Source organism: Oncorhynchus nerka, linkage group LG23 (genome assembly GCF_034236695.1).
Source record: "Oncorhynchus nerka isolate Pitt River linkage group LG23, Oner_Uvic_2.0, whole genome shotgun sequence".
In the NCBI taxonomy this organism is placed as follows: domain Eukaryota; kingdom Metazoa; phylum Chordata; class Actinopteri; order Salmoniformes; family Salmonidae; genus Oncorhynchus; species Oncorhynchus nerka.
Window position 1 is genome coordinate 40030480 of NC_088418.1, and position 27449 is coordinate 40057928.

Below are 27449 nucleotides of genomic sequence, written 5' to 3' on the forward strand. Positions count from 1 at the left end.
TTGTAAAATGTATTTTAATGTTTCAAAATTGTATTATAGTGTATATTACTGCCGTGATGTTTGTCTCAGACCCGAGGAAGAGAAGCTACTGCCTTGGCATAATAAATACATATGCATGAATCCATTATTGATAATTATTTAAGCTTTTTTGAATAGCTCTTAAAACCACTTATGCTAAAAGCCACTTGAAAGAAGCTTTTTACCTACCCTTCATCCATTGACTTTTCCATTCAATTTTCTTTGCAGTGGACGTAGATTATTTGCAGGCACCTGCCAGGCCGCCTAAGCCGCTCCCTCGGAAGACCCCTCCGGACATCCATCAGAGGAAGACTCATGGGCAGGACTCAGCCAGTGAGAGTACAGATGCCAAAATCGCCAAACTCATGGGAGAGGGCTATTCTTTCGAGGATGTGAAGAGGGCACTCATGATTGCTCAGAACAAAGTGGATGTGGCACGGAACATTCTCAGAGAGTTTGCCTTAGTGGCCCCTAGACTCAAACTATAACTCTGAGAAGGGGACCCAAATAGGAGACAACTTGTGCCTGTGTGCGCTAGGGTAGAAGGAAAGGGCTTATTTTACCTTGTTATCCCTCGTTAACTCGTTCTGACCAAAAAAAGATGGTAAGCTTGGAAAACGCTGATCCGTGGACTGCATTTTCCCACAGATCGGGAGTCCATCCACAACTATCTGTTCGAAGCTAAATCGAATCAGAGAGACAGAGAACAGTTTGTCTACCAGCATGTTAATCCTGTGAAGGAAAAATTTCAGGCGAGCTTTGCCAGTGCTGGCCTCTGCGTTACCCTTCTGCTCCTGCCACCACTGCTGCTGATCCCCCTCCCCACCCCCCAGCCTTTCATAATCAGCCAATCAGGGGTGGGGTGTCTGTAACAAACTGGCCTTGGCTCATGTTCTTCTATGTTTATTGCCATTGTTGCCTATGGTCCTTATTCCATCTGTCTCAAACACACCTAAAGACCCGTCCAACTCTCTCAATCCCCTAATTCTCTCTCTCTATCCTTCTCTCTCTGAGAGGTATACTAGTGTGCAGTCCAGTAAAGATGGTGTTCCTGGTGCCCTAGCTGAATTCTCTGCCTTAATGAGCTGGTGCAGTTGTTGTTGTTGTAGGAAGAGGCTGGGAGAGGGAGGCTTTTGAGTGTTGTTATTGACTCCCAGAAGCTCCCAGGTCGGTAGCAGAGGCACCATTAAGCCACTCTGGAAGTCAATTATTGCCTTCTCCACTTCCTTCCTCCAGAAGCAACCTGGCGAATATATAATAAGGAACGGGGTGGGACAGTAACATGACCCTTAACGGTTCCTCTCGTCTCAGAACCACAGATGAAACCAGATACAGCCTTGTGTGTGTGCGTGCATACGTGTGTGTTTGTTTTGATTTCTTCAGTGAAAGACAACAACCCCACTGAAAGTATGTTAACTTGAGGGGGCACATGCATTCCCGAGACATTCCGCTCAAGGCACAAACCGTTATTAGTACACTTTTGCTCTTAGATTATAAAAAAAACGTATGTTTTTTTTATGTGAAAAAATAAGATAGAAAATGATACCACCGAGCCAATACCTTTGCGTTGACTGGTTCTACAAATTAATATACATTGTGTTGTTAGTGTTAGTCAATATTATTTAGAAATCCTGTTGTCCTTTTGTTGCCTAGTTATTGTACGCTGAAATATGTAGACGCATTCCCACACAACCGGAGACAAACTGTACGTCCGAATTCCAGGGTGCATTGCTTTGACAAGGGTGTCTTTCAGAGAAAACCTCTGAGCATCTACGCTGCTCCTAATGTGACTCTTGCGTCGTTAGCCACAATCAGGAATTTTAAAGGGCTTCAAGTCGATATCAAGAGGAATGCCCCAAAAATCCGTTAATAACAAAGGAGGCATTTTCCCTTCACTCCCCTGTGTCAACTACCTACTACAGTACCAACCCTGGCTTTGTCAGTTTCAATACAATAACTGCATTATTTCTCCTCTCCTCTTTGAAGCTTCATTTTGCACTGGTCTAATTCTTTTTCATCGTTAAACTTGAAAGTCTCAAACTGAACATGTTTTATTCCATCTGGCTCCTAAAAATGGATGGGGGAAGTGAAGTGGCCTTCATTAGGTTAGATGGGGAGGTTTTCTCATTCTGTTTCTCTCTCTCCTGCCATGAATTTTGTTTGATGAAAATGAATTGTGGAACGTGTTAAGCATTGTGATGTGTGCAATTAACTTATACATTATGAACGCCTTCACTTCATGATTATTGTCATTGTTCAGTAATTAAAGTAACCAGTGATTTGTTTTGTTTAGAAAAAACATTTTTTTCATAAAAGCCAGTATTAACATGAGTCTTTCATTTTTATTTAACTGAGCAAGTCAGTAAAGAACACATTCTTATTTACAATGACGGCCTACGCCGGCTAAACCCTAACCCGGACGATGCTGGCATAATATTGGAAGGTCTGACTTGAAGTTGAAGCTTAAATTTGCTGTGATTGTCTGACTTGAACATATATGAAACGTATAACCAGTGTAGCTTTAATACATTTAATTTGCATAGCGCTTTTCATTACAGCAAGAATCTCAAACAACAAAACATGATGGAAATGTGTTTTTGTTTAAATTGGTGCTGACATACCTTGGAGAAAAAAACACTACTTAAAAATGTACACTTTATTCTCAACAAAAGTACAAAAACAAAATTCAGTATCCACAATACTTTTATGGCCTTCTCATCTTACCCTCTTTGGTTTCACTGTTGACCTGATTATACTAAATTAACTAAATGCATGGAAACAACAACATTCCTATCATACTTTCCTATCATCATCCTCACCGTTTCAATTACAGTCCTTCAGATCCTAAAAACAAAAACACACACAAAAAATCTCTACTGTTTTATACGCCCCTCTCTCCATGTAACTCTCATTCCACCATACAGTACATTTTCAACCGTTTAAATAATGCACGTTTGAGGTTGAAATCAGAATGTGGTGGTTCTAGTAAGCCGAAGTGCAGCTAACCTGACATGTCTCACACAGTATAAATAGAGCACAACACAAGCTGGACATTCACACCTGACGTATTTACAGTGAACCCCTTCAAACGGCAAAACAGAAACATGAATAAATACACTAGTAAAATGGCCTTTCACTACAGTATGACACCGGAGAGGGAGACAACACCGTTTTAACTGAAATCAGAGAGATGCACAATCAAAAATATATTAGTGTTATGACTATATCTGATTTAACAGCTAAAAGAGGGGGCAATGTCAGCAGATTCATATGAATGCTCCATTTCTCACATTTATAATAACAGTTCACAACAACATGTGTAACTCAAGTCAGGCAAAACTTTTCAGAAAAACAAAAAAAGGTAGCTACATTTTTGTGCAGAACGGCTGGCAAATCTGACCTGCAAATGTCTTGCATGGTTACTCCATCAACCAATTAGATAAAAGTGAGCTGATTTGCATTTTGTGGAGATGTTTGAGGCTAGCATCATTCAGTTTGTTGGTTCCAAACTTACACCGACAACCAACAGTCATAATATATATATATTATTCTGTATCTTAGAAATTGGGATGAGACATTTTCCTCACCTTATTTAGTTTGTAGCTAGTAAGTGAGACCCAATGGCTTTTACGCTAAGACAAGTTGCACTAAAATAAAACACGTAATTGTGATTCAGCCAATTTCTGATTGTCCAGCACAACAAAAAGTGTAACCCCAAATAATTGAATTGGTGAGACTTGCAATTGGCCGCCACACTAAAAGAAGAATGTCCAGATATTTCCATTTGCCACTTTCCCCCAGGGGGATAACAAAGAACATTTAGGGGAGTAACAAAAAAAAGGTGCAGCTTCAAAAACAATTGAGTGCAAAGATTTGAAATGTAACCTCGAGGAACAGAAGGGTAACAGTAGTGTAGAGCAGCTAGCTCACCTAAAAAGTGTACAGTGAATTTGACATTATTTTACTAAATTAAAAACAGGGGAAAAAAAGAGAAGACATAAACCCACCACACCATCACAATACGCTAAACAATTGAGCATTCACCAGGAACACAAAAAGAAAATGAGAAGCAGTCTTCAGTGCTGACTGAAAATCAATGAACAACACAAAATGTTTTATCTTTTTTTCCCTCTGAGACTGTGGGTGGGACTGTTAATCTGGATTATAGGAAGCATTCTGCAATACATGCTGCTCATTTGGAAGCCAATCAAATGCCTTCGTTTCGGTGTCGTTCCAAAGGTCAAGGGCTCTTCTACTTATTTCCTGAAACAGAAATCAATGCACTCATTTTTAACAGGAAAATAATCAAGCATCAAACTGTATGGTTGAGTCCTATAAAAACAAGATTTCTTATCAAAACAGAAAAACTTGTCTCGCCACCAACAAGGCAAGGTAAATGTCAAATATTTGAAAAATGATCAATTCAGTGCATTGTCAGTGCATACCTTCTTCGTCTCTCGAGTACAGCCCGGCTGTCCCTACACCTTAGCTTTGCACTCCTCCAGTTTCTTGCTCTCTTCGGACGTTCCGGCTTCCTTCTCTCCTGTTTTCCAGGTCCCTCGCCTGAAGAAGAGATTCACTTTACTTAAAACTCCTATTTTTTACGTAATTCTTCCCTCATTATAATATACTTATTACACTTTGGGCTAGACTTACTAAGCCAATGCACCAGGAGCAAAGTTTGCATTTACTTCAATGTCTTATACATTCTCAATCTTTAATATACCTTTTTATTCTGCCCTCAACTTTTACGTCCCTCAAGATTTAGGTTTGTAAAAGATAAGTGCATATGCTTAATAAATCTGTCCCTTTTTGTTTTGGGCAGGAATATGATCATACTATACAACTAAAATATAATGATACGTGTAAGTGTGTACCTTGATTTCATAATGCAAAGCCAATAGAACAGCCCCACAAGAGCAGCAGCTATGATGAGCCCAACAACAATTAACACAATCAGTAAAGCCTGGTCCGAACTGTCATCCTGTGCCCCTACAAACAAAAACAACATGTCAAACAGTGCACCAGCAAAAACACTTGTCTACTCTCTCTATCTCACACACACACAAAGATGAATAGTACTGTATGAGTGGGCAAGCAAAACTAAATGAAGATGTGGGAGCCATGTTTGTATGAGCACCACTGCTGTTAGTTTGGTTGTTTATGGGGATGACATTTGAGAAGGGTTTGTCATGCCGGGCTGTTCAATCCCCAAGAGCTTCAGCAAAGCCATCCAAGGCTCCCGAGTTGCGCAGCGGTCTAAAGGCACTGCATCTCAGTGCTAGAGGCGTCACTACAGACCCTGGTTTGATTCCAGGTGGTATCACAACTGGCCGTGATTGGGAGTCCCATAAATTAGAATTTGTTCTTAAGTGACTTGCCTAGTTAAATAAAAGGTTAAATAAATAAATAAATAAAAGGCTCTCAGGAGTCTAGGTATCAGAAGATACAGTGTAATCCAGTACCAGATGCTTTCACCTCTACACAATAGTCAACAGGGTTGTTATCGCTTCAAATTAAGTAATACTCATAGAAAATGATGGGCTTTAAAAGGAAAAAATATATAATTCACACCAACCCTGGTAGTTTGTGGCCCTGTATGGTTCAGTTTGTGGATTGTGGGTTCGATTCCCAGGGCCACCCATTTGTAAAAATGTATGTATGCATGACTAAGTCGCTTTGGATAACAGCGTCTGCTAAACGGTACCTATTATTATTATTTATTATATTAGTTGGGCAGCCATTTTCAAGCCAAATAATTCAAATTGGGGGGTTATCTTACCTTTTCCTGGTATTTTTTCGTCCTTAATTACTGAAATCAGATATAAAATGAAATTAACTTCCAATTAATAATATACATTATTAATTATATATAGAAATTAAACTGGGTACTGTTTCCATGAGTTGAAAAGCAGAAAAACTGTAACAGCTGAAATTGCTATAAAAAAAGTCAAACAAACCCTAACCATTCCAAATCAGCCAGAAGAGTGTAGATTTGGTGAGCAAGCAAGTGGAAATTAGGCACTTTTATTTTGCTTTGTATACTCTAGCAACAGTAGTCCATTTTGTCAGAAGTAGTGAGAAGGAAATGTAATGCAGCTTGACCCCGAGAGGAAGAGATAAGGGGGGACAGTCCAGCACCTTGACACCATAGAGATAGATAGAGGACTCATCTTTATATACAGTATGGGCAGTGCCATTGAGGTTACAACTCATAGGAATCCCCACCCAGTTGACTACATTGACTATTTTAAAATGGTGGAAGCCCTCAATGGCACTGCCCATGCTAAAACTGCCTTTTGGCCACTAGAGGCCTCTATCATTCTCTATGCTCGACAAAGACAAACCAAACCAAACCGATGCAGAGCAGAAAGAGAGACAGTGAAGGAAAGAGAGAGAAGGGATGAGAAAGGAACAGCCAATGGCACAATGTTCAGTGGATGAAATGAATCTGTAAAGTTCAGCATTAGCCTTCAGCATACCTACCATGGTGACAATCTAATCATCTATGTTTAAAGAGCAACAAAAAAAAACATTTAAAATGATCCTTCGCTTTACTTGGAGGTTGTTGATTGGTTTTTACTTATTTACCCTCTGTATAGGCCAATGCATCTACAAATTGACAACCAAGGTAAGTGGAAAGTCATGTGACTTTTTCCACTTCTATCATCCCCAAATATCCAAAACATAATAGGGCCCCATACACAGGACTTGTATAACTCTAGAACATCGGTTATGTAATTATTACCCCAGCATGTCTGTTTTTCAAATGGACGATTCCCATGTGATTAGTTTCACTAAACGTTCATGTCACTAGCCTTCATTATGGATAAAGTCAAAATAACAATGCATATCAATAAGAACCATGAACAGTTACAGACACTGAATTAACTGATGTATTATACTCTTTTAAAAGAGAAGTAGCCACGGGGAAAGTTGACATTCATCTCATCTGTAGGCTTCGCATTAGTCAAGTGGGAAGGGTGTAGTGTAGGCTACTGTAAGTTAGCAGTTAAGAGGGAAGTGGGCTGTGATTTAGTGTTAGAGAGACGTGACCAGGAGTTAGTGTAGGTTAGCAGTTAAGAGGGAAGTGGGCTGTGATTTAGTGTTAGAGAGAAGTGACCAGGAGTTAGTGTAGGTACAGTACGCTACTGTAGGTTAGGCACTTGTTTGGCACTTGTTAGCTGCAGTCGCCACAGGTGCACTCACAGGAGGAGACGTTGAGGGCCATGAAGTGATTTCCCAGCTTGTTGGTCGCAATGCAGGTGATGGTCAGGTTTCCTGTGGGCACCACCGTGATCTTGTGAGTTGCCTTGCCATTGATATAGGAATTCTCCTCCTGATAGAACAAAGCCATTTGGGGCGTTTAGAAGGAGCACACACAGGCATATAAATAAAAGTTCAACAATAGACTTCGGCCACGCTTTTTCTAACATGTACGCACGTATGCCTACACCACATTAAAACATACACATTTTTACTTTTAACAAATGTCTAAATCTACAGATGTGGTCAAATATATTGGCACCACAAATTAATAAAAAATGAAAAGCTTGAGTCAATAAGTATTCAACCCCTTTGTTATGGCAAGCCTAAAATAAGTTCTGGAGTAAAAATGTGCTTCACAAGTCATGACTACCTACATGACTACCTCAACTCTGTACCCCACACATACAATTATAAGTAAGGTCTTTCAGTCGAACAGTGATTTTCAAGAAAAGTTTCAACCACAAAGACTAGTGATGTTTCCCAATGCTTTGCAAAGAAGGGCTCAAATTTAAACATTGAATATCTATTTGAGCATAGTGAAGTTATTAATTACACTTTGCATGGAGTATCAATACACCCAGTCACTACAAAGATACAGGAGTCCTTACTAACTCAGTTGCCGGAGAGGAAGGAAACTACTCTGGGATTTCACCATGCTTGGCTTGGCTCCATTCCGTTTCTTTTTTATCCTGAAAAAGTCACTACCTTGGAAAATAGTTAATAGAAGGTGTCTATTAGAGACGGGAGTGAAGAAATCTAAAACACCCTGGACACCGATGAGAGAGGTTTGGGAATAATAACTACTGATATGGTGACATATGGCCCCGATTCTCCAAGCGGAGCTAGAGGATTTGAATAAAGCCATTGAAGCGCTGAAAGAAGCGCACAAGTATTCTACCAATTCGGCTCGAATATGGGTAATTAATAGATGTACTGAGCTACAAAAAGACTGGGTACAGGAGTGCATTGATAGAATTCGCACTTTGGCTTTGATGGCAGGTTTGAAACCTGTGATCAAATCGACAATTGTGGGGGTTGTGGATGAAACGGAGAAAAATGTTTTGAGAGTGGAATATAACTCCAGGCACGTCGCAGACGTGCGAGGGGTTAATACGGCCACAGTGAAAATCACTATCAGTGGTTTAAATGACCAAGGTAAGACAAAGAAACATAGCAAAAAAAACAATATAAAAACGTAGGGAGATAATTCCCTGTTTTAGATGTGGGACTATCAGATATTGGAAGAATGAGTGTAAGGTGGAATTAGTGAACATAAAAGTTCAATCAGGAGAAACGACAGGGATTATCCAGTCGCAGTACATTTCAATGACCTGAAGCATGACATTTCTACCTTTAGATTTTGTGGCATAGAGAAAGTTAAGATATCGGACAGGGGGGTTATATTAATAATACTCTGAGTAACAGAGAATGTTTTGGGATTTCCACCCTCCAGACATTATTTCCTAAAGGACTTAATGATGAAATGCCTATGTATGTTATGTTGTGAATTTGAACATGAATTATGTGCCTATTTAAGATGACTCTGATGTTTTTCGTACGATGTACCCAATGACTAATGAAAACTTGCCATGTCCTCATTGTGGTTTTACAGACGTGTTTAATACGTCTTATTTATACACTTTTGTAATATTTATGAAATGCATATTGTTATATTTGGTAGCACTTATTTGTTTTTCCTTTGCCTCCAACCCCCTCCGGCGTGTGGAACGGATGTGGGTGGGGCCAGGTCTACCTACATAAGGGTGCAAATTTTAAAAAATTCACAAAGCTCTGACGAAGGCCGATACGTAAGCTTATTAAATATTAGTGATACTATCAAGAGCTTTGGGTAAATTTACAAATGTACTTTGTTCAGTCTGCATATAGAGGGAAAAAGATATGTTAATAAGGAATGACAGTTACTCCAAATGGATTGTGATATGTGTATTGCTGATTTAATTTTTGTTTCAATACAAAGTTCACCAGATGGGGACTACTGGAGTGTGGGATTCCCCGAGGGGAACTCCCTGATCTGGTCATTCTTCACCAGTAAAAGAAGGGAGTTTGAACCAAGTTTGAAAATGGTTTCAACAGTAACAGTATGTTGTTATGCTCTTTGACATTTGTCGTAGAGATAATGTTATTAAGAAAATTGGGAATGTAATAATTTGTCATATAGTCAATGCTTGTCTGGATTTCCTGAAACAGAAATGAATTGAACTAAACTGTTGTTCTGATCTGTCCTCTCTTGAGGTTATCATGGAAGGTGATGTCAGATCGTGTCTTAATGCATGGTAGGAACAATTTGACCACAAACAAACAGTGTATGTGAACCTCCAAACCCTCCCTAACCGGCTGAAGAAAGAGCAACAAAGGCATTCAATGCGACAGTGACTTTTAACTCTCCCATCTGAGTCGGAGCCAAAACTGGGTACGGTCGGCAGTAGTGCTGAGACCGCGCGTATGGAGTCAGCGTGGAGAGAGATAATGGCTCAGGTGAGAGACTTGTGTACGTGGGGGAAACGGATGTATCTATTTGGATATTGAAATCGGGACATGATCAAGGGCCATCAAATGTGACCGGCAAGAGCTATATGTGCCGTTGGGAAGATGAACTGTAACGCTATCCGAAGAAGACATGCTAGAAAGATAAGTGCTGGGAGAAGGGGGGGGGGGTGGTCTACACACGGCAAACAATTTAGACTAAGACTGCATTGAGATACCGATCTTTCATTACCAGGCCACTCGCGACAGGAAAACAGGGACAAAAGGAGGTTGTAATGAGAAGAGTTGTTACTTTTATAAAAGGTTCCCTTTATAAATGTACCTTCTAACCGGGATGATGTGTGCTAGGTTGAGAAGCTGGAATTTGAGTCATACTCAAAGTAAGCACTAAGGACTGGCATTCTACATTTGGGTTGGATCATTTATAAAAATGTTTTAAGTTATGATTCGGATACAGCGAGAGAGACTTGCTTTCATACGGTGAGGCGTGGGGGCACTGCTAAAAGTTATTAGGCCTAGGGAGGCTCCAGAAACCTTCTCTCTATCTCTCCTCCGACAGGGAGGTTTATTAGAGAACTCACTGGATGATAGCTTGGGTCAACCATGAAGGTCTTTATTTAGCTCTCTTTTGTTTTACTATGTCATCAGAATGCTTATGTTAAATCACATCGATGCATAGAGATGGCTGGATGATGCGGTATAATTCATTGCATACACGGCTCATAGTCTGTGTTTTGTAACAACACCCAAGGATGAAAATGAAGGAGACGGCATGGGAGACCAGCATACCATGGGTATTGAACATAACGGATGGACGGTTCTTTCCCAGTTTTAGTTGCATCAAGGGTGGTGTGAAGTTATTTAAAAATGTACTTTTTTCTCTTTCCTTTTCAAGTCAATGTGTTTTTATGTTCCGTGGAACATCAGAGTGATCATTGTTCCAGAGAAGGGACTGGTGTATGTTGACTAACTGATTTGAGAATGTGTTAGTATGTTTATAACTGTAGAAGTGCATTAGGAGTAGTGACTAGTGTGTTATGGGTAAGATGGAATGATATATGTGTAAATGTATCTGTAGCAGGAGGCGAGGTACACACGAGGCCTGTGTTTGAGACAGCATGTTTACATAAGGCTGCTACGTGGGATGGAACGTGACTGCGGTGGAGATCTGTGGGGGCTCATAAATTTAAGGTTGTGGTGATAGTTTCTGGGAATGATACCACTATGTATATTGTTACAGGAGATAGCTCATAGGAGAGGGAGGACAGCTAACTGTGCACAATGTAGGGACAATTATAAAGTGAAATTGAACATTACTCATACCCAGATCATGGTGAGAGTAGAAGAGATAGTGGTGGCATTTCAGACACTATGATAAGATTTCAAGACACCTGTGACTCAGAGTTTTGTTAGAAATTGAAGAATATCCAACCTAACAGCCAGCGAACCCTTGACAGATTACATGCAGTAGTTACTCTCATGGCAGTCGCTGTAGGGACAGTAATTGAAGGAGGTTATAGTCATGGGCCATGTTTGTAGTAGCAGGGGTTACTTTAGTAGCATTGTAGTGATTATCAGTTTATGAGGACTCATGCCACATGGATGGGTAAGGGTTGGAGAGAAGGAGGAGTGCATCAAAATTGGAGTATATATACTTGTGTTGGTGGAAACATGTTTTGTCTGGGAGAATAAACTTGGTTAAACTTCCATGTCCGTTGAGGTTTTTACTCTGAAAATTAGAACCTAACAGTACCTTGTTTGCAAACAGGATGCATGTTTTGGAATATTTATATTCTGTACAGGCTTCCTTCTTTTCACTCTGTCAATTAGGTTAGTATTGTACAGTAACTACAAAGTTGTTGATCCATCCTCAATTTTCTCCTATAACAGCCTTTAAACTCTGTAACTGTTTTAGTCACCTCTTTGGCAACGGAGTTAGGAAGGACACCTGTATCCTTGTAGTGACTACCAATAGGTGCCCTTCTTTGGGGCGGCAGGTAGCCTAGTGGTTAGAGCCTTGGGCCAGTGATCGAAAGGTTGTTAGATTGGAGATTCTGCCCATGAAGAAGGCAGTTAACCCACTGTTCCTAGGCAGTCATTGTAAATAACAAATTGTTCTTAACTGACTTGCCTACGGTAAAAAAAAAAAAAATTTAAAAGAAGGTTTTAACAAAAATTGCAAGGCATTGGAAAACCTCCCAGGGATTTGTGGTTGAATCTATGTTTAAATTCACTGCTCGACTGAGGGAAATTACAGATAATTGTATGTGGCGGGCACAGAGATGAAAAAATCATGTTAAACACTATTACACAGTGAGTCCATGCAACTTAATATGTGACTTGTTCAGCAAATTGTTAGCCTAAATAAGTTCAGGAGTAAGGGGTTGAATACTTATTCACTCAAGATTTGAGCTTTTCGTTTATATTAATATGTAGAAATTAAGAAAAACACAATTCCACTTAGACATTATGAGGTGTTGTGTGTAGGCAAGTGACAAAAAAATGTAAATGTAATTCATTTTAAATTCAAGCTGTAACATAACAAAATGTGAAAAACGTTAAGGGGTGGGTATACTTCTGGGGGCCCTGTATTTCATTTTTGTCAGTAATGATACCAGAGTCTGACACATCTTGCTTATCATATACACTGAAAAATATATAAACACAACATGTAAAGTGTTGGTCCCATGTTACAAGAGCTGATATAAAGATCCCAGAAATTGTCCATATGCACAAAAAGCTTATTTCTCTCAAATGTTGTGCACAAATTTGTGGTCCATGCACCTGAGAGGTGTGGCATATCAAGAAGCGGACTAAACAGCATGATCATTACACAGTTGCACCTTGTGCTAGGGACAATAAAATGTGCAGTTTTGTCACCCAACACAATGCCACAGATGTCTCAAGTTTTGAGGTAGCACGCAATTGGCATGCTGACTGCAGGAATGTCCACCAGAGCTGTTGCCAGAGAGGTTAATGTTCATGTCTCTACCATAAGCCTCCTACAATGTCATTTTATTGGAATTTGGCAGTATGTTCAACCAGCCTCACAACCGCCATGTATGGCTTCGTGTGGGCGAGCGGTTTGCTGATGTCAACGTTGTGAACCAAGTGCCCCATGGTGGCGGTGGGGTTATGGTATGGGCAGGCATAAGCTACGGACAATGAACACAATTACATTTTCTCGATGGCAATTTGAATGCAAAGAGATATCGGGACTCGATCATGAGGCCCATTGTGAGGCCATTTCTTCTGTGACCAACATATGCATATCTGTATTCCCAGTCATGTGAAATTGATTTATTTCAATTGACTGATTTCCTTATATGAACTGTAACTCAGTAAAATCTTTGAAATTGTTGCATGTTGAATTTATATTTCTGTACAGTATAGTTATATGATATAATAAGCCAGTTGTGTCAGACTCTGTGGCCTTGTGGTTAGAGTGTATGTCCAGAGATTGAAAAGTTGGGGATACGATCCCCGGGCCGAGTCGTACCAAAGACTTTAAAAATGGGACCTGATGCCTCTTTTCTTGGCACTAGCGGTCCTGTACATCAAGCTGCCTCAGGCTCTTGCCCCTATGGGCCGTTTTGTCTCAGACAAGGCTTCCTTACCGGCTTCACTTAGTGGGACGTCACTACAGTGGCACAAGCTTGTCTGTAAATTACAAAACACACACGGCAGACTTACATTTGTGCCGTTGATGCTCCACTGGACACTGGGCCGGGGCACACCCTCGGCCTCGCAGGTCAGAACTTTGTGTCTGCCATCCTCGCTATGGTGCTCGGTCATCTTCTTGATGACTGGTGTGCCTGTTAGACACACAGCACCAGGTTGGTTGTGCACAGCTTACTGAATGACCTGCTTTCAGTTCAGTCCCAGAAAGTGGTTAAATGTTGAGATGTCACCACAAGTTCTGTTGTGTAAATTGACTAACAGTATATGGCTCATTTACATGACAATAACATTTTAGACACCATAGCATTTTTATAATTTTCAATAGTGCTTATCTTTCCATTTTTGGCACTGAGACATACAGCTGAAACTACATAACAGATTGACATTAGGCTACCTTTGAGGTCTGAAAACGTGTGAGAGATCAATCACTTTAAACCAACTCAAACTGGAGGAAATGTCAACCTGGGAACCAATATCAAAGAGGGAGAGAAAAGGGATGTGCACCTTCTACTACGAGTTGGAAGGACTGGCTGCGCTTGATGCCTGCAACGGACACCTCACAAACGTAGAACCCTGCATCAGCGTACGTCACATTGTCAAACCTAGGCGTTTCGTCCAGCTTTCTGTTGTCCTGGTAGAGTGAAATGAACACAGACTCATTAGATCAAGCAACAGTCAAATCCTGGCTTATACACACATTTACTTCATACAGTGCCTTGCGAAAGTATTCGGCCCCCTTGAACTTTGCGACCTTTTGCCACATTTCAGGCTTCAAACATAAAGATATAAAACTGTATTTTTTTGTGAAGAATCAACAACAAGTGGGACACAATCATGAAGTGGAACGACATTTATTGGATATTTCAAACTTTTTTAACAAATCAAAAACTGAAAAATTGGGCGTGCAAAATTATTCAGCCCCTTTACTTTCAGTGCAGCAAACTCTCTCCAGAAGTTCAGTGAGGATCTCTGAATGATCCAATGTTGACCTAAATGACTAATGATGATAAATACAATCCACCTGTGTGTAATCAAGTCTCTGTATAAATGCACCTGCACTGTGATAGTCTCAGAGGTCCGTTAAAAGCGCAGAGAGCATCATGAAGAACAAGGAACACACCAGGCAGGTCCAAGATACTGTTGTGAAGAAGTTTAAAGCCGGATTTGGATACAAAAAGATTTCCCAAGCTTTAAACATCCCAAGGAGCACTGTGCAAGCGATAATATTGAAATGGAAGGAGTATCAGACCACTGAAAATCTACCAAGACCTGGCCGTCCCTCTAAACTTTCAGCTCATACAAGGAGAAGACTGATCAGAGATGCAGCCAAGAGGCCCATGATCACTCTGGATGAACTGCAGAGATCTACAGCTGAGGTGGGAGACTCTGTCCATAGGACAACAATCAGTCGTATATTGCACAAATCTGGCCTTTATGGAAGAGTGGCAAGAAGAAAGCCATTTCTTAAAGATATCCATAAAAAGTGTCGTTTAAAGTTTGCCACAAGCCACCTGGGAGACACACCAAACATGTGGAAGAAGGTGCTCTGGTCAGATGAAACCAAAATTGAACTTTTTGGCAACAATTGCAAAACGTTATGTTTGGCGTAAAAGCAACACAGCTCATCACCCTGAACACACCATCCCCACTGTCAAACATGGTGGTGGCAGCATCATGGTTTGGGCCTGCTTTTCTTCAGCAGGGACAGGGAAGATGGTTAAAATTGATAGGAAGATGGATGGAGCCAAATACAGGACCATTCTGGAAGAAAACCTGATGGAGTCTGCAAAAGACCTGAGACTGGGACGGAGATTTGTCTTCCAACAAGACAATGATCCAAAACATAAAGCAAAATCTACAATGGAATGGTTCAAAAATAAACATATCCAGGTGTTAGAATGGCCAAGTCAAAGTCCAGACCTGAATCCAATCGAGAATCTGTGGAAAGAACTGAAAACTGCTGTTCACAAAAGCTCTCCATCCAACCTCACTGAGCTCAAGCTGTTTTGCAAGGAGGAATGGGAAAAAATGTCAGTCTCTCGATGTGCAAAACTGATAGAGACATACCCCAAGCGACTTACAGCTGTAATCGCAGCAAAAGGTGGCGCTACAAAGTATTAACTTAAGGGGGCTGAATAATTTTGCACGCCCAATCTTTCAGTTTTTGATTTGTTAAAAAAGTTTGAAATATCCAATAAATGTCGTTCCACTTCATGATTGTGTCACACTTGTTGTTGATTCTTCACAAAAAAATACAGTTTTATATCTTTATGTTTGAAGCCTGAAATGTGGCAAAAGGTCGCAAAGTTCAAGGGGGCCGAATACTTTCGCAAGGCACTGTATATGCAGTATGTCGCTGGGCATAATCATGGGTAGTATTCGAAACTCACTGCGTTGTCTTTTTGTTTTAAATGTTACTTAGGGCTCGATTCAATCCATATCGCGGAAGATCCATGCTATAGGGTGATTGAAATTTAAAGGCAATATTCCCAAGCATTCACGGTAACGCTGTATATGTCAGCTCAATCAGAAAGGACCTTTTCATTTCCATCACATTATACCGTGGATCTTCCGCGACACAGGTTGAATGAAGCCCTTTTTTTGGGTGCAATTTGAATACTGCAAAGGCTGTTTTGTCAACAGAAGATGCCATTGTTAGTATGATGTTATTGGATTTCAGTAACTATTCAGCCTTCTAGCTAAACTTATTTTTTTACCTTGGTCCATGACACTTTAGCATCGCCGGAGGCGTCCTGCTCCATTTTCACCAGCAAGGTGTCCCTGACCATCTTAAGGACCTTTCCTGTTGGGCTGAGACTGAGATCCAAGTCTAGGGAAAATGGGGGTGGAGAGGAGAGAGGGAAGAATTGTTCAGAGTTCCTGTACACTCGTATTTTTGTGCTTATCACTGGTAACAAAGCCCCCACAAAACCGCAGAGGTTATGGGTTCACGTCCCAGTGCCATGAGCAGTCCTGCAACTTGGTGACTTTGTGATTCAGGGAGGACACATTCCCTCAGAACCCTCTTCTCCCAGGACCCCTTCCAGCAAAGTTATTGTCTCTCCCTCACACACTCAATTTAGTTGTTAGGAGCGGGACATAAGCTTTGTGTGTGTGTGTGTGTGTGTGTGTGTGTGTGTGTGTATGTGTGTGTGTTTCTAACTATTCTTGTGGGGACCAGAAGTCCCAACATTTGACCAACTGGGGATATTCTGTTGGTCCCCACAAGGTCACATGATATTTCTAGGGGGTTTAAGGTTAGAATTAGTGTTAGAATTAGGTTTAGGGTTAGGAGCTAGGGTTAATTTTAGGGTTACGGTTTGGCGCTAGGGTTAGGTTTAGGGTTAAGGTTAATTAGTTCTTCCCACTGCCCACCCAAACTGCACTCCCCTCCCAGCTAATCCTCTTGAAGATATATTTGATTACCTTCCCTTGCTCCTGTGACTTCATTTACAGTGGATAAAGGAGCTTGTTAAGAAAGTGCAAAATAAAGATTGAAACACTGAAGATGTTGTCTGCTCACTCCTTTCAAGTCTCAGCGAGTGCTCACAACACTATCCTTGAAGCTTTGTTTAAATCCACAGCGCAACAAATATGTTGTCTATACTCACAGCTCACGACAACCTTTTCCGAGGCCTCCATTTTGTCATCGTCGACCAGCGAGCACTTGTAGTCTCCGGTGCTGTTGCGCGTAACGGCAGTCAGAGTGAAGGTGTCGGAATCTTTCACCGTCACTTTCTGGCCCTGTTGAGGGTAGGGGGAAAGGTTTGCATTGTGTTACCGTACCAAAATTGTCAGGCAGACAGCCACTAGTGAAAGAAAGTAGAGGGACAAGGAGTGGTGAGGGAAAGAGGGAGAAGGAGTGGAGAGATACAGGGAGAGGTGGGTGAAGGATGGTTAAGGTAACGGTGACAGATTCTGTCACGAACAGTGGGGTACTGTCCACATGGCTTGGCCCCACAGAATTAAATTGAACCCAGAGATTTTCTATGTAAATATTGGTATCTCAATCCTTGATCCCCCAGACACTACAGAGGAAAACCTGCCTTGATGCTGAAGTAGAAGCTGGTTGGAGGAGGGTTGCCGTCCGCATTGCACTTCAACGTCACGTTGTCGCCCTCTCTGATGGGAGCCTTCGCCAGCACCTGGAGGCTCAACTTCTCTGTTGGATCTAAAAGCCAGATTCAGAGAGGTATAAAGGGAGTGGAGAGACCAGAGAGAGAGAGCGAAAAGAGAGATAGACAGAGTAAGGATAGAGAAAGAGAGAGGGGAAGAGAAAGATAGATTGAATAGCCCCCGCGATATGCAACTTTTCAGGGAAGTCAAGAACCAATAAACACAGTCAGTTAGGAACACTAAGGCTAGCTTTTTCAAACAGAAATTTGCATCATGTAGCACTAATTCCAAAGAGATTTGGGACACCGTAAAGTCCATGGAGAATAAGAGCACCTCCTCCCAGCTGCCCACTGCACTGAAGTTAGGAAATACTGTCACCACCGTCACCACCGATAAATCTACGATAATTTCAAGAAGTATTTTTCTACGGATGGCCATGCTTTCAACCTGGCTACCCCTATCCCAACCAACAGCTCTGCACCCCCTGCAGCAACTTGCCCAAGACCCCACCTGCTTCTACTTCACCCAAACCCAGATAGCTGATGTTCTGAAAGAGCTGCAAAATCTGGATCCCTACAAATCAGCTGGGCTAGACAATCTGGACCCTCTCTTTCTAAAATTATACGCCGAAATTGTTGCAACCCCTATTACTAGCCGGTTCAACCTCTCATATGTATCGTCTGAGATTCCCAAAGATTGGAAAGCTGCGCGGTCATCCCCCTCTTCAAAGGGGGAGACAATCTAGACCCAAACTGTTGCAGACCTATATCCATCCTGCCCTGCCTTTCTAAAGTCTTCGAAAGCCAAGTTAACAAACAGATCACCGACCATTTCGAATCCCACCGTTCCTTCTCCACTATGCAATCTGGTTTCCGAGCTGGTCATGGGTGCACCTCAGCCACGTTCAAGGTCCTAAACGATATCATAACCGCCATAGATAAAAGACAGTACTGTGTAGCCGTTTTCATCAACCTGGCCAAGGCTTTCGACTCTGTCAATCACTGCATTCTTATCGACAGACATAAAAGCCTTGGTTTCTCAAATGACTGCCTCGCCTGGTTCACCAACTACTTCTCAGATAGAGTTCAGTGTGTCCAATCGGAGGGCCTGTTGTCTGGACTTCTGGCAGTCTATGGGTGTGCCACAGGGTTCAATTCTTGGGCCTACTCTTTTTCTGTATTTATCAATGATATCGCTCTTGCTGCTGGTGATTCCCTGATCCACCTCTATGCAGACGACACCATTCTGTATAAATCTGGCCCTTCCTTGGACACTGTTAACAAACCTCCAAACGAGCTTCAATGCCATACAACACTCCTTCGTGGCCTCCAACTGCTCTTAAATGCTAGTAAAACTAAATGCATTCTCTTCAACCGATTGCTGCCCGCACCTGCCCGCCCGCCTAGCATCACTACTCTGGATGGTTCTGACTTAGAATATGTGGACAACTACAAATACCTAGGTGTCTGGTTAGACTATAAACTCTCCTTCTAGACTCACATTAAGCATCTCCAATCCAAAATTAAATCTAGAATTGGCTTCCTATTTCGTAACAAAGCCTCCTTCACTTATGCTGCCAAAAATACCCTCGTAAAACTGACAATCCTACCAATCCTTGACTTCGGCAATGTAATTTACAAAATAACACTCTACTCAGCAAATTGGATGTAGTCTATCACATTGCCATCCGTTTTGTCACCAAAGCCCCATATACTACCCACCACTGCGACCTGTATGCTCTCGTTGGCTGGCCCTCGCTACATAGTCGTCGCCAAACCCACTGACTCCAGGTCATCTGTAAAGTTTTTGCTAGGTAAAGTCCCGCCTTATCTCAGCTCACTGGTCTCCTTAGCAACACCCACCCGTAGCACGCGCTCCAGCAGGTATAACACTTTCTTTGGCCGCCTTTCCGTCCAGTTCTCTACTGACAATGACTGGAAAGAATTGCAAAAATCACTGAAGCTGGAGAATTATATCTCCCTCACTAACTTTAAGCATCAGCAGTCAGAGCAGCTTACCGAATACTGTACCTGTACACAGTCCATTAATAAATAGCACACCCAACTACCTCATCCCCATATTGCTATTTTTTTGTTGTTGTTGCTCTTTTGCACTCCAGTATCTCTACTTGCACATTATCATCTGCGCATCCATCTCTTCAGTGTTAATGCTAAATTGTAATTATTTTGCCACTATGGCCTATTTATTGCCTTACCGCCCTAACCTTGCTACATTTGCACACACTGTACATAGATTTTTCTATTGCGTTTTTGACTGTATGTTTGTTTATCCCATGTGTAACTCTGTTGTTTTTGTCGCACTGCTTTGCTTTAACTTGGCCAGGTTACAGTTGTAAATTAGAACTTGTTCTCAACTGGCCTACCTTGTTATATAAAGGTGAAATAAAAATTAAATCATCAATGTATGTATTTAAGCCTACTAGAAAGTGTGTGCCCTCAGGCCTGGAGGGAAGCAAAAGTCATTCCTCTACCGAAGAATAGTAAAGCCCCCTTTACTGGCTCAAATAGACGACCAATCAGCCTGTTACCCAATCCTTAGTAAACTTCTGGAAAAAATGGTGTTTGACCAATATCACAGTAAACAAATTGACACCAGACTTTCAGCAAGCTTATAGGGAAGGACAATCAACAAGCACAGCACTTACACAAATGACTGATGATTGTCTGAGAGAAATTGATGATAAAATTATTGTGGGGGCTCGTTAGACTTCATGGCGGCTTTTGACATTATCGATAATAGTTCGTTGTTGGAAAAACATATATGTTATGGCTTTACACCCCTTGCTATAATGTGGATAAAGAGTTACTTGTCTAACAGAACACAGAGGGTGTTTTTTAATGGAAGCAAACATAATCCAGGTAGAATCAGAAATTCCCCAGGGTAGCTGTTCGGGCCACTTGCTTTTTCAATCTTTTCTAACGACATTTGACTGGCATTGAGTAAGGCCAGTGTGTCTATGTATGTGGATGACACAACACTATACACGTCAGCTACTACAACGACTGAATTGACTGCAACACTTAAAGAGCTGCAGTTAGTTTCAGAATGTGTAGCGAGGAAAAAGCTAGTCCTTAATATCTCCAAAACTAAAAGCATTGTATTTGGCTTAAATCATTCACTAAACCCTAAACCTCAACTACGTCTCGTAATTGTTAATGTGGAAAATGTGCAAGTTGAGGTGACTAAACTGCTTGGAGTAACCCTGGATTGTAAACTGTCATGGTCAAAACATATTGATACAACAGTAGCTAAGATGGGGAAAAGTCTTTCCATAATAAAGCGCTACTATGCCTTCTTAACAACACTATCAACAAGGCAGGTCTACAGGCCCTAGTTTTGTAACATCTAGACTACTTTTCAGTAGTGTGGTCAGGTGCCACAGAGGGACTTGGGAAAATTGAAGTTGGCTCAGAACAGGGCAGCACGGCTGGCCCTTAAAAGTATACAGGGAGCTAAATGACATGCATGTCAATCTCTCATGGCTCAAAGTGGAAGAGAGATTGACTTCATCATTACTTGTTTTTGTAAGAGGTGTTGACAAGCTGAATGTACCGAGCTGTCCGTTTAAAATACTAGCACACATGCATACCCCACAAGACGTCTCTTCACAGTAAGTCTAGAACAGACTATGGGAGGCGCACAGTACTAAACTCAGGAAAAAAAAGGACCCTTTTCAGGACCCTGTATTTCAAAGATAATTCCTAAAAATCCAAATAACTTCACAGATCTTCATTGTAAAGGGTATAAATATTGTTTCCGATGCTTGTTCAATGAACCATAAACAATTAATGAACATGCACCTGTGGAACGGTCGCTAAGACACTAACAGCTTACAGACGGTAGGCAATTAAGGTCACAGTTATGAAAACTTAGGACACTAAAGAGGCCTTTCCACTGACTCTGAAAAACACTAAAAGAAAGATGCCCAGGGTCCCTGCTCATCTGCGTGAATGTGCCTTAAGCATGCTGCAACGAGGCATGAGGACTGCAGATGTGGACAGGGCAATAAATTGCTATGTTCGTACTGTGAGACGCCTAAGACAGCGCTACTGGGAGACAGGACGGACAGCTGATCGTCCTCGCAGTGGCAGACCACATATAATAACACGTGCACAGGATCGGTACATCCAAACATCACACCTGCGGGACAGGTACAGGATGGCAACAACAACTGCCTGAGTTACACCAGGAACGTACAATCCCTCCATCAGTGCTCAGACTGTCCGCAATAGGCTGAGAGAGGCTGGACTGGGGGCTTGTAGGCCTGCTGTAAGGCAGGTCCTCAACAGACATCACCGGCAACAACGTCGCCTATGGTCACAAACCAACCGTCACTGGACCAGACAGGACTGGCAAAAAGTGCTCTTCACTGACGAGTCGCGGTGTTGTCTCACCAGGGGTGATGATTGGATTCACGTTTATCATCAAAGGAATGAGCATTACACCGAGGCCTGTACTCTGGAGCGGGATCGATTTGGAGGTGGAGGGTCCGTCATGGTCTGGGGCGGTGTGTCACAGCATCATAGGACTGAGCTTGTTGTCATTGCAGGCAATCTCAACCCTGTGCGTTACAGGGAAGACATCCTCCTCCCTCATAGGGTACCCTTCCTGCAGGCTCATCCTGACATGACCCTCCAGCATGACAATGGCACCAGCCATACTACTCGTTCTGTGTGTGATTTCCTCATTGTTCTGCCATGGCCAGTGAAGAGCCCGGATCTCAATCCCATTGAGCATGTCTGGGACCTGTTGGATCGGAGGGTGAGGGCTAGGGCCATGCCCTCCAGAAATGTCCGGGAACTTGCAGGTGCCTTGGTGGATGAGTGGGGTAACATTTCATAGCAAGAACTGGCACATCTGGTGGAGTCCATGAGGAGGAGATGCACTGCAGTACTTAATGCAGCTGGTGGCCACACCAGATACTGACTGTTACTTTTGATTTTGACTCCCCCTTCTTTGTTCAGGGACACATTATTCCATTTCTGTTAGTCACATGTCTGTGGAACTTGTTCAGTTTATGTCTCAGTTGTTGAATCTTGTTATGTTCATACAAATATTTACACGTGTTAAGTTTGCTGAAAATAAACGCAGTTGACAGTGAGGACGTTTCTTTTTTTGCTGAGTTTACATAGAGCAATAGAGCAATGACTACATCAAACTCTATTCCACATCAGGTAATTGATGCAAGCAGTAGAATCAGATTTTAAAAAGCAGGTAAAAATACACCTTATGGAACAGCGGGGACTGTGAAGAGACACACACAGGTATGGACACATGCATACACATACAATGTGATATTGTTGTATGGTGGTATTGAACATTTTGTGTTGTGGACATGTGGTGGTGTAAGGATGTTATATGATGGACTGTTTTATCTTTAGCTCATTCAGTACAAACATAGTTCACTGTTGTATCTTTTGTTTTATATTTAATGTGGGTGCTTTGGTGTGTTTGGACCCCCAGGAAGAGTAGCTGCTGGGGGATTCCTAATAAATAGAAATACCTGACAAGACTGAATCCAAACATTACACTGTTGATTTTATGTGCATTTTACATTTACTGTACTTTTCACACACAACAAGCACACATTTTTATTTTATTCTTAAAACATGTCTAGTCTATCTATCGATGTGTATACAGGATGTGTGCGGCAGGGTAGCCTAGTGGTTAGAGCATTGGACTAGTAACCGGAAGGTTGCAAGTTCAAACCCCCGAGCTGACAAGGTACAAATCTGTTGTTCTGCCCCTGAACAGGCAGTTAACCTGCTGTTCCTAGGCCGTCATTGAAAATAAGAATTTGTTCTTAACTGACTTGCCTGGTTAAATAAAGGTAAAAAAAAAAAAAAAATGACGCGTTATGCTCGACCCGCTCAGTTTACCACAAAACACCAGAGAATTGCCAAAAAGAGTAGAACCAGGGGCATACTTTGCACTATTATTAGATATTCAATGTTTCTTTTGAAATAAATATTTAAGAAGGAATAGTTTCACCATATTAAAACAGTTCAGTTCAAGGTTGACCTTAAAATGAGGGACATGAATCACTAATAAATAATGATCGTGAGAAATAACTTAGTCAAAGCAATGAAATAGTATTTTGGGGGGTTAGTGGCTTAAAATCTTCCCGTAAGTCACAGAGAATGCACAAAAATGTATTGAATTCTCCATGTGGTCTATATTAAAAGAGTACTTAAATTTCATATAACAGGATTTTAAAATGCAATATTGGTGCATAATTTCTACTTAACATATCAAAAGGTATGCAAAGGCACTCATTTCATGGAACAACCCAGTACACGTAAAGTTCTGCCCATTGGACGTTGGTTGCAATGCTCATAATATGACAAATGAATAAACAAACTTGACAAGAGCATGCACATGAAAGACATGGGGTCATTACATGATGTAGGGGCCACTACTGATAATGTATCATGTTTGTAGTCATTGTTGTAGTCATTTAAAATCATGTTAGTGCTTTTGGTATGTGCCAAGTACAATAAAAAGGCATTTTGGCTAAATATATTGTTGCGGCGGCAGCATATTAAAGGCCTTGGTGCACGGCTTGTTGGGGAGCGTGGCTTTATCTTAGTGCCTTTTGGCATCCCATGAGACGGATTGTCCCGCCAGTTAATGTGTAATGTTGTGTTCTGAGGTTAAAGTTCAAGGTTGTACACTGACAGTTCTGCATTCTTACATTTTATTTATTAACTAGGCAAGTCAGTTAAGAACAAATTCTTATTTAGAATGACAGCCTAGGAACAGTGGGTTAAGTTCCTTCTTCAGGGGCAGAAAGTCAGATTTTTACCTTGTCTGCTTGGGGATTCGATCTAGCAACCTTTTGGTTACTGGCTCAACGCTCTAACCACTAGGCTACCTACCGCCCCCTAATGTACTTGTCCTCTTGCTCAGTTGTGCACCGGGGCCTTCCACTCCTCTTTCTATTCTGGTTAGAGACAGTTTGCGCTGTTCTGTGAAGGGAGTAGTACACAGCGTTGTACAAGATCTTCAGTTTCTTGGCAATTTCTCACATGGAATGGCCTTCATTTCTCAGAATAATAATAGACTGATGAGTTTCAGAAGAAAGTTATTTGTTTCTGGCCATTTTGAGCCTGTAATCGAACCCACAAATGCTGATACTCCAGATACTCAACTAGTCTAAAGAAGGACAGTTGTATTGCTTCTTTAATCAGAACAATAGTGTTTTCAGCTGTGCTAACATAATTGCAAAAGGGTTTTCTAATGATCAATTAGCCTTTTAAAATGATAAACTTGGATTAGCTAACACAACGTGCCATTGGAACACAGGAATGATGGTTGCTGATAATGGGCCTCTGTACACCTATGTAGATATTCCATTAAAAATCTGCCGTTTCCAGCTACAATAGTCATTTACAACATTAACAATGTCTACACTGTATTTCTGATCAATTTTGTGTTATTTTAAATGGATAAAAAATGTGCTTTTCTTTCAAAAACAAGGACATTTCTAAGTGAACCCAAACTTTTTAACGGTAGTGTATATTGATAAATACATGTGAAAATATATTCCTTAATGCATTTCAGAATACATTTTTGAAATACATTAAAACGTTTTTGGGATGCAGTTAACATATATACTGTGATATAAATTGTACGCACATTTATGTATTTTAAATACATTCAATAATGTATTAAATAGTTTTGAAAAGATACATTATCTGTCCGATTTTAGATACTTCACATGTAACCTAAAGACATTAATCTAAACATTTTTTTATTTTTTCCCCCGTATGGGTCTTTTCCCATTATACTACATTTTCGTCCATTTTGTTCCTACTGGATACGTCCCAGGGCTGTAGGTTTGATTAAAGCATGTGCTGAATATCCTAAAACAGACTATATTAATACATGATTATCACTCATTCTGTGACAGGTTCATGTACATCTACTGCAGGTCAAAGACCTCCAGGGGGCAGTGTGGTCCACTCACAGTGAATGATGAAGGTCTCGGGAGCGGACACCTGTGTTTCCAGGCTGTGTTTGGCGGTGCAAGTGAATTTGGCTCCCACGTCGCTTTTCACCGCTGTGTACTGCAGACCGGACGTGGTAGTGGACAGGCCCGTCGACGGATCCATCTTCACACTGGGCGTGATGATGATGGCTGTGAGTGCAAACAAACAAAGAGGATGAGTCACCTGTCACGGTCAGAAGAGGAGAGACAGATTAAGCAAATGACAATCTAAAGGTGAAGTGTAACAATATGGGATAGCCTGAATCCAGACTGAGATTTACGACTGTCAATAGGTGGTGAATATTTTATCCTATTATTTCATATGTACAGTGCATTCGGAAAAGTATTCAGACCCCTTGACTTTTCCCACCTCATTTCAACAAGAAGAATTGGGTAATATTTGGTTGATATGTTGATCAATGAGATTACAATCTATTTTCACCCCCTCAAAAGGACAGATAAACGTTTGTTGAATTTCTGAAGTGTTATCCCTATGCTTTCAACCATCTAAAAGCATAACCAAATTCTAATGGAAAATCAACGTCAGATGTTTAATTTATTTTATTTAGCTAGGCAAGTCAGTTTTAGAACAAATTCTTATTTACAATGACAGCCTACCCCGGCCAAACCCTCACCTAACCTGGACGAAGCTGGGCCAATTGTGCGCCACCCTATGGGACTCCCGATCACAGCAGGTTGTGATCCAGCCTGCAGTCGGCATGCCAACTGCACACTCCCTCAAAACTTGAGACATCTGTGGCATTGTGTTATAATACAAAACTGCACATTTTAGAGTGGCCAGCACAAGGTGAACCCGTTTAATAATCATGCTGTTTAATCAGCTTCTTGATACGCCACACCTGTCAGGGTGATGGATTATCTTGGCAAAGGAGAAATGCACCCTATCAGGGATGAACATTTTTTAAAATTTAACCAGGAAAGTCAGTTTAAGAACAAATTCTTATTTTCAATGACAGCCTAGGAACATTGTGTTAACTGCCTTGTTCAGGGACAAAACAACAGATTTTTAGCTTCTCAGCTCAGAGATTTGATCTTGCAACCGTTCAGTTACTAGTCCAACGATCTAACCACTAGGCTACCTGCCGCATGCACAGAATTTGAGAGAAATAAGCTTTTTGTGTGTATGGAAAATTTCTGCTATCTTTTATTTCAGCTTATGAAACCTGGGACCAACACTACATGTTGAGTTTATATTTTTGTTCAGTGTACGTATGGTGCCTTCGGAAAGTATTCATACCCCTTGACTCATTTTGTTGTGCTACAGCCTGAATTCAAAATGAATTAAAGCATTTTTCCCACTCGCCCATCTACAAACAATACCCCATAATGACAGTGAAAACACATTTTTTTGTAATGTTTGCAGATATATTGGAAATTAAATACAAAAATCTAATTTACATAATTATTCACACCCCTGTCAATACTTTGTAGAAACCCCTTTGGCAGTGATTAAAGCTGTGAATATTTAGAGGTAAGTCTATAAGAGCTTTCCATACTTGGATTGTGCAACATTTGTCCATTATACTTTTCAAAAGCTCTGTCAAATTGTTTGTTGATCATTGCTAGACAACTTTCAGGTCTTGCCATAGATTTTCAAGTAGATTTAACTCAAAACTCAGCCACATTCACTGTCTTCTTGGTAAGCAAATCTAGTGTAGATTTGGCCTTGTGTTGTAGGTTATTTTCCTGCTGAAAGGATAATACATCTCTCAGTTTCTGGTGGAAAGCATACTCAACCAGGTTTTCCCCTATGATTTTGCCTGTGTTTAGCTACATTACGTTCATTTTTTGTCCTGAAAAACTCCCCAGTCCTTAACGATTACAAGCA

General features: G+C 41.1%; 2 protein-coding genes across 5 annotated transcripts in view; one reads left to right on the top strand and one right to left on the bottom strand.

The window, feature by feature from the left end:
- The window catches only part of cblb (Cbl proto-oncogene B, E3 ubiquitin protein ligase), a 160797-nt gene extending 158448 nt beyond the window's left edge, over nt 1-2349 (top strand). For all 3 annotated transcript variants that reach the window (XM_029629945.2, XM_029629947.2, XM_029629944.2), the window contains one exon: nt 247-2349. In XM_029629945.2, the coding sequence (XP_029485805.1) occupies nt 247-506 (260 nt within the window). In that variant the 3' untranslated portion in view covers nt 507-2349. The remainder of the gene's footprint in view (nt 1-246) is intronic.
- A 185-nt stretch (nt 2350-2534) lies between these two features.
- Nucleotides 2535-27449, bottom strand: part of alcama (activated leukocyte cell adhesion molecule a) — a 75358-nt gene continuing 50443 nt past the window's right edge. The window contains exons 6-16 of one of the 2 annotated variants that reach the window (XM_029629949.2): nt 25580-25750; nt 17520-17644; nt 17085-17217; nt 16191-16303; nt 13978-14104; nt 13486-13607; nt 7228-7357; nt 5801-5830; nt 4896-5010; nt 4464-4581; nt 2535-4281 (exon numbers count right to left, since the gene is read on the bottom strand). In XM_029629949.2, coding sequence (XP_029485809.1) covers nt 4497-4581; nt 4896-5010; nt 5801-5830; nt 7228-7357; nt 13486-13607; nt 13978-14104; nt 16191-16303; nt 17085-17217; nt 17520-17644; nt 25580-25750 — 1151 coding nt within the window. In that variant the 3' untranslated portion in view covers nt 2535-4281; nt 4464-4496. The remainder of the gene's footprint in view (nt 4282-4463; nt 4582-4895; nt 5011-5800; nt 5831-7227; nt 7358-13485; nt 13608-13977; nt 14105-16190; nt 16304-17084; nt 17218-17519; nt 17645-25579; nt 25751-27449) is intronic. The other variant, XM_065008112.1, reaches the window with a different exon arrangement.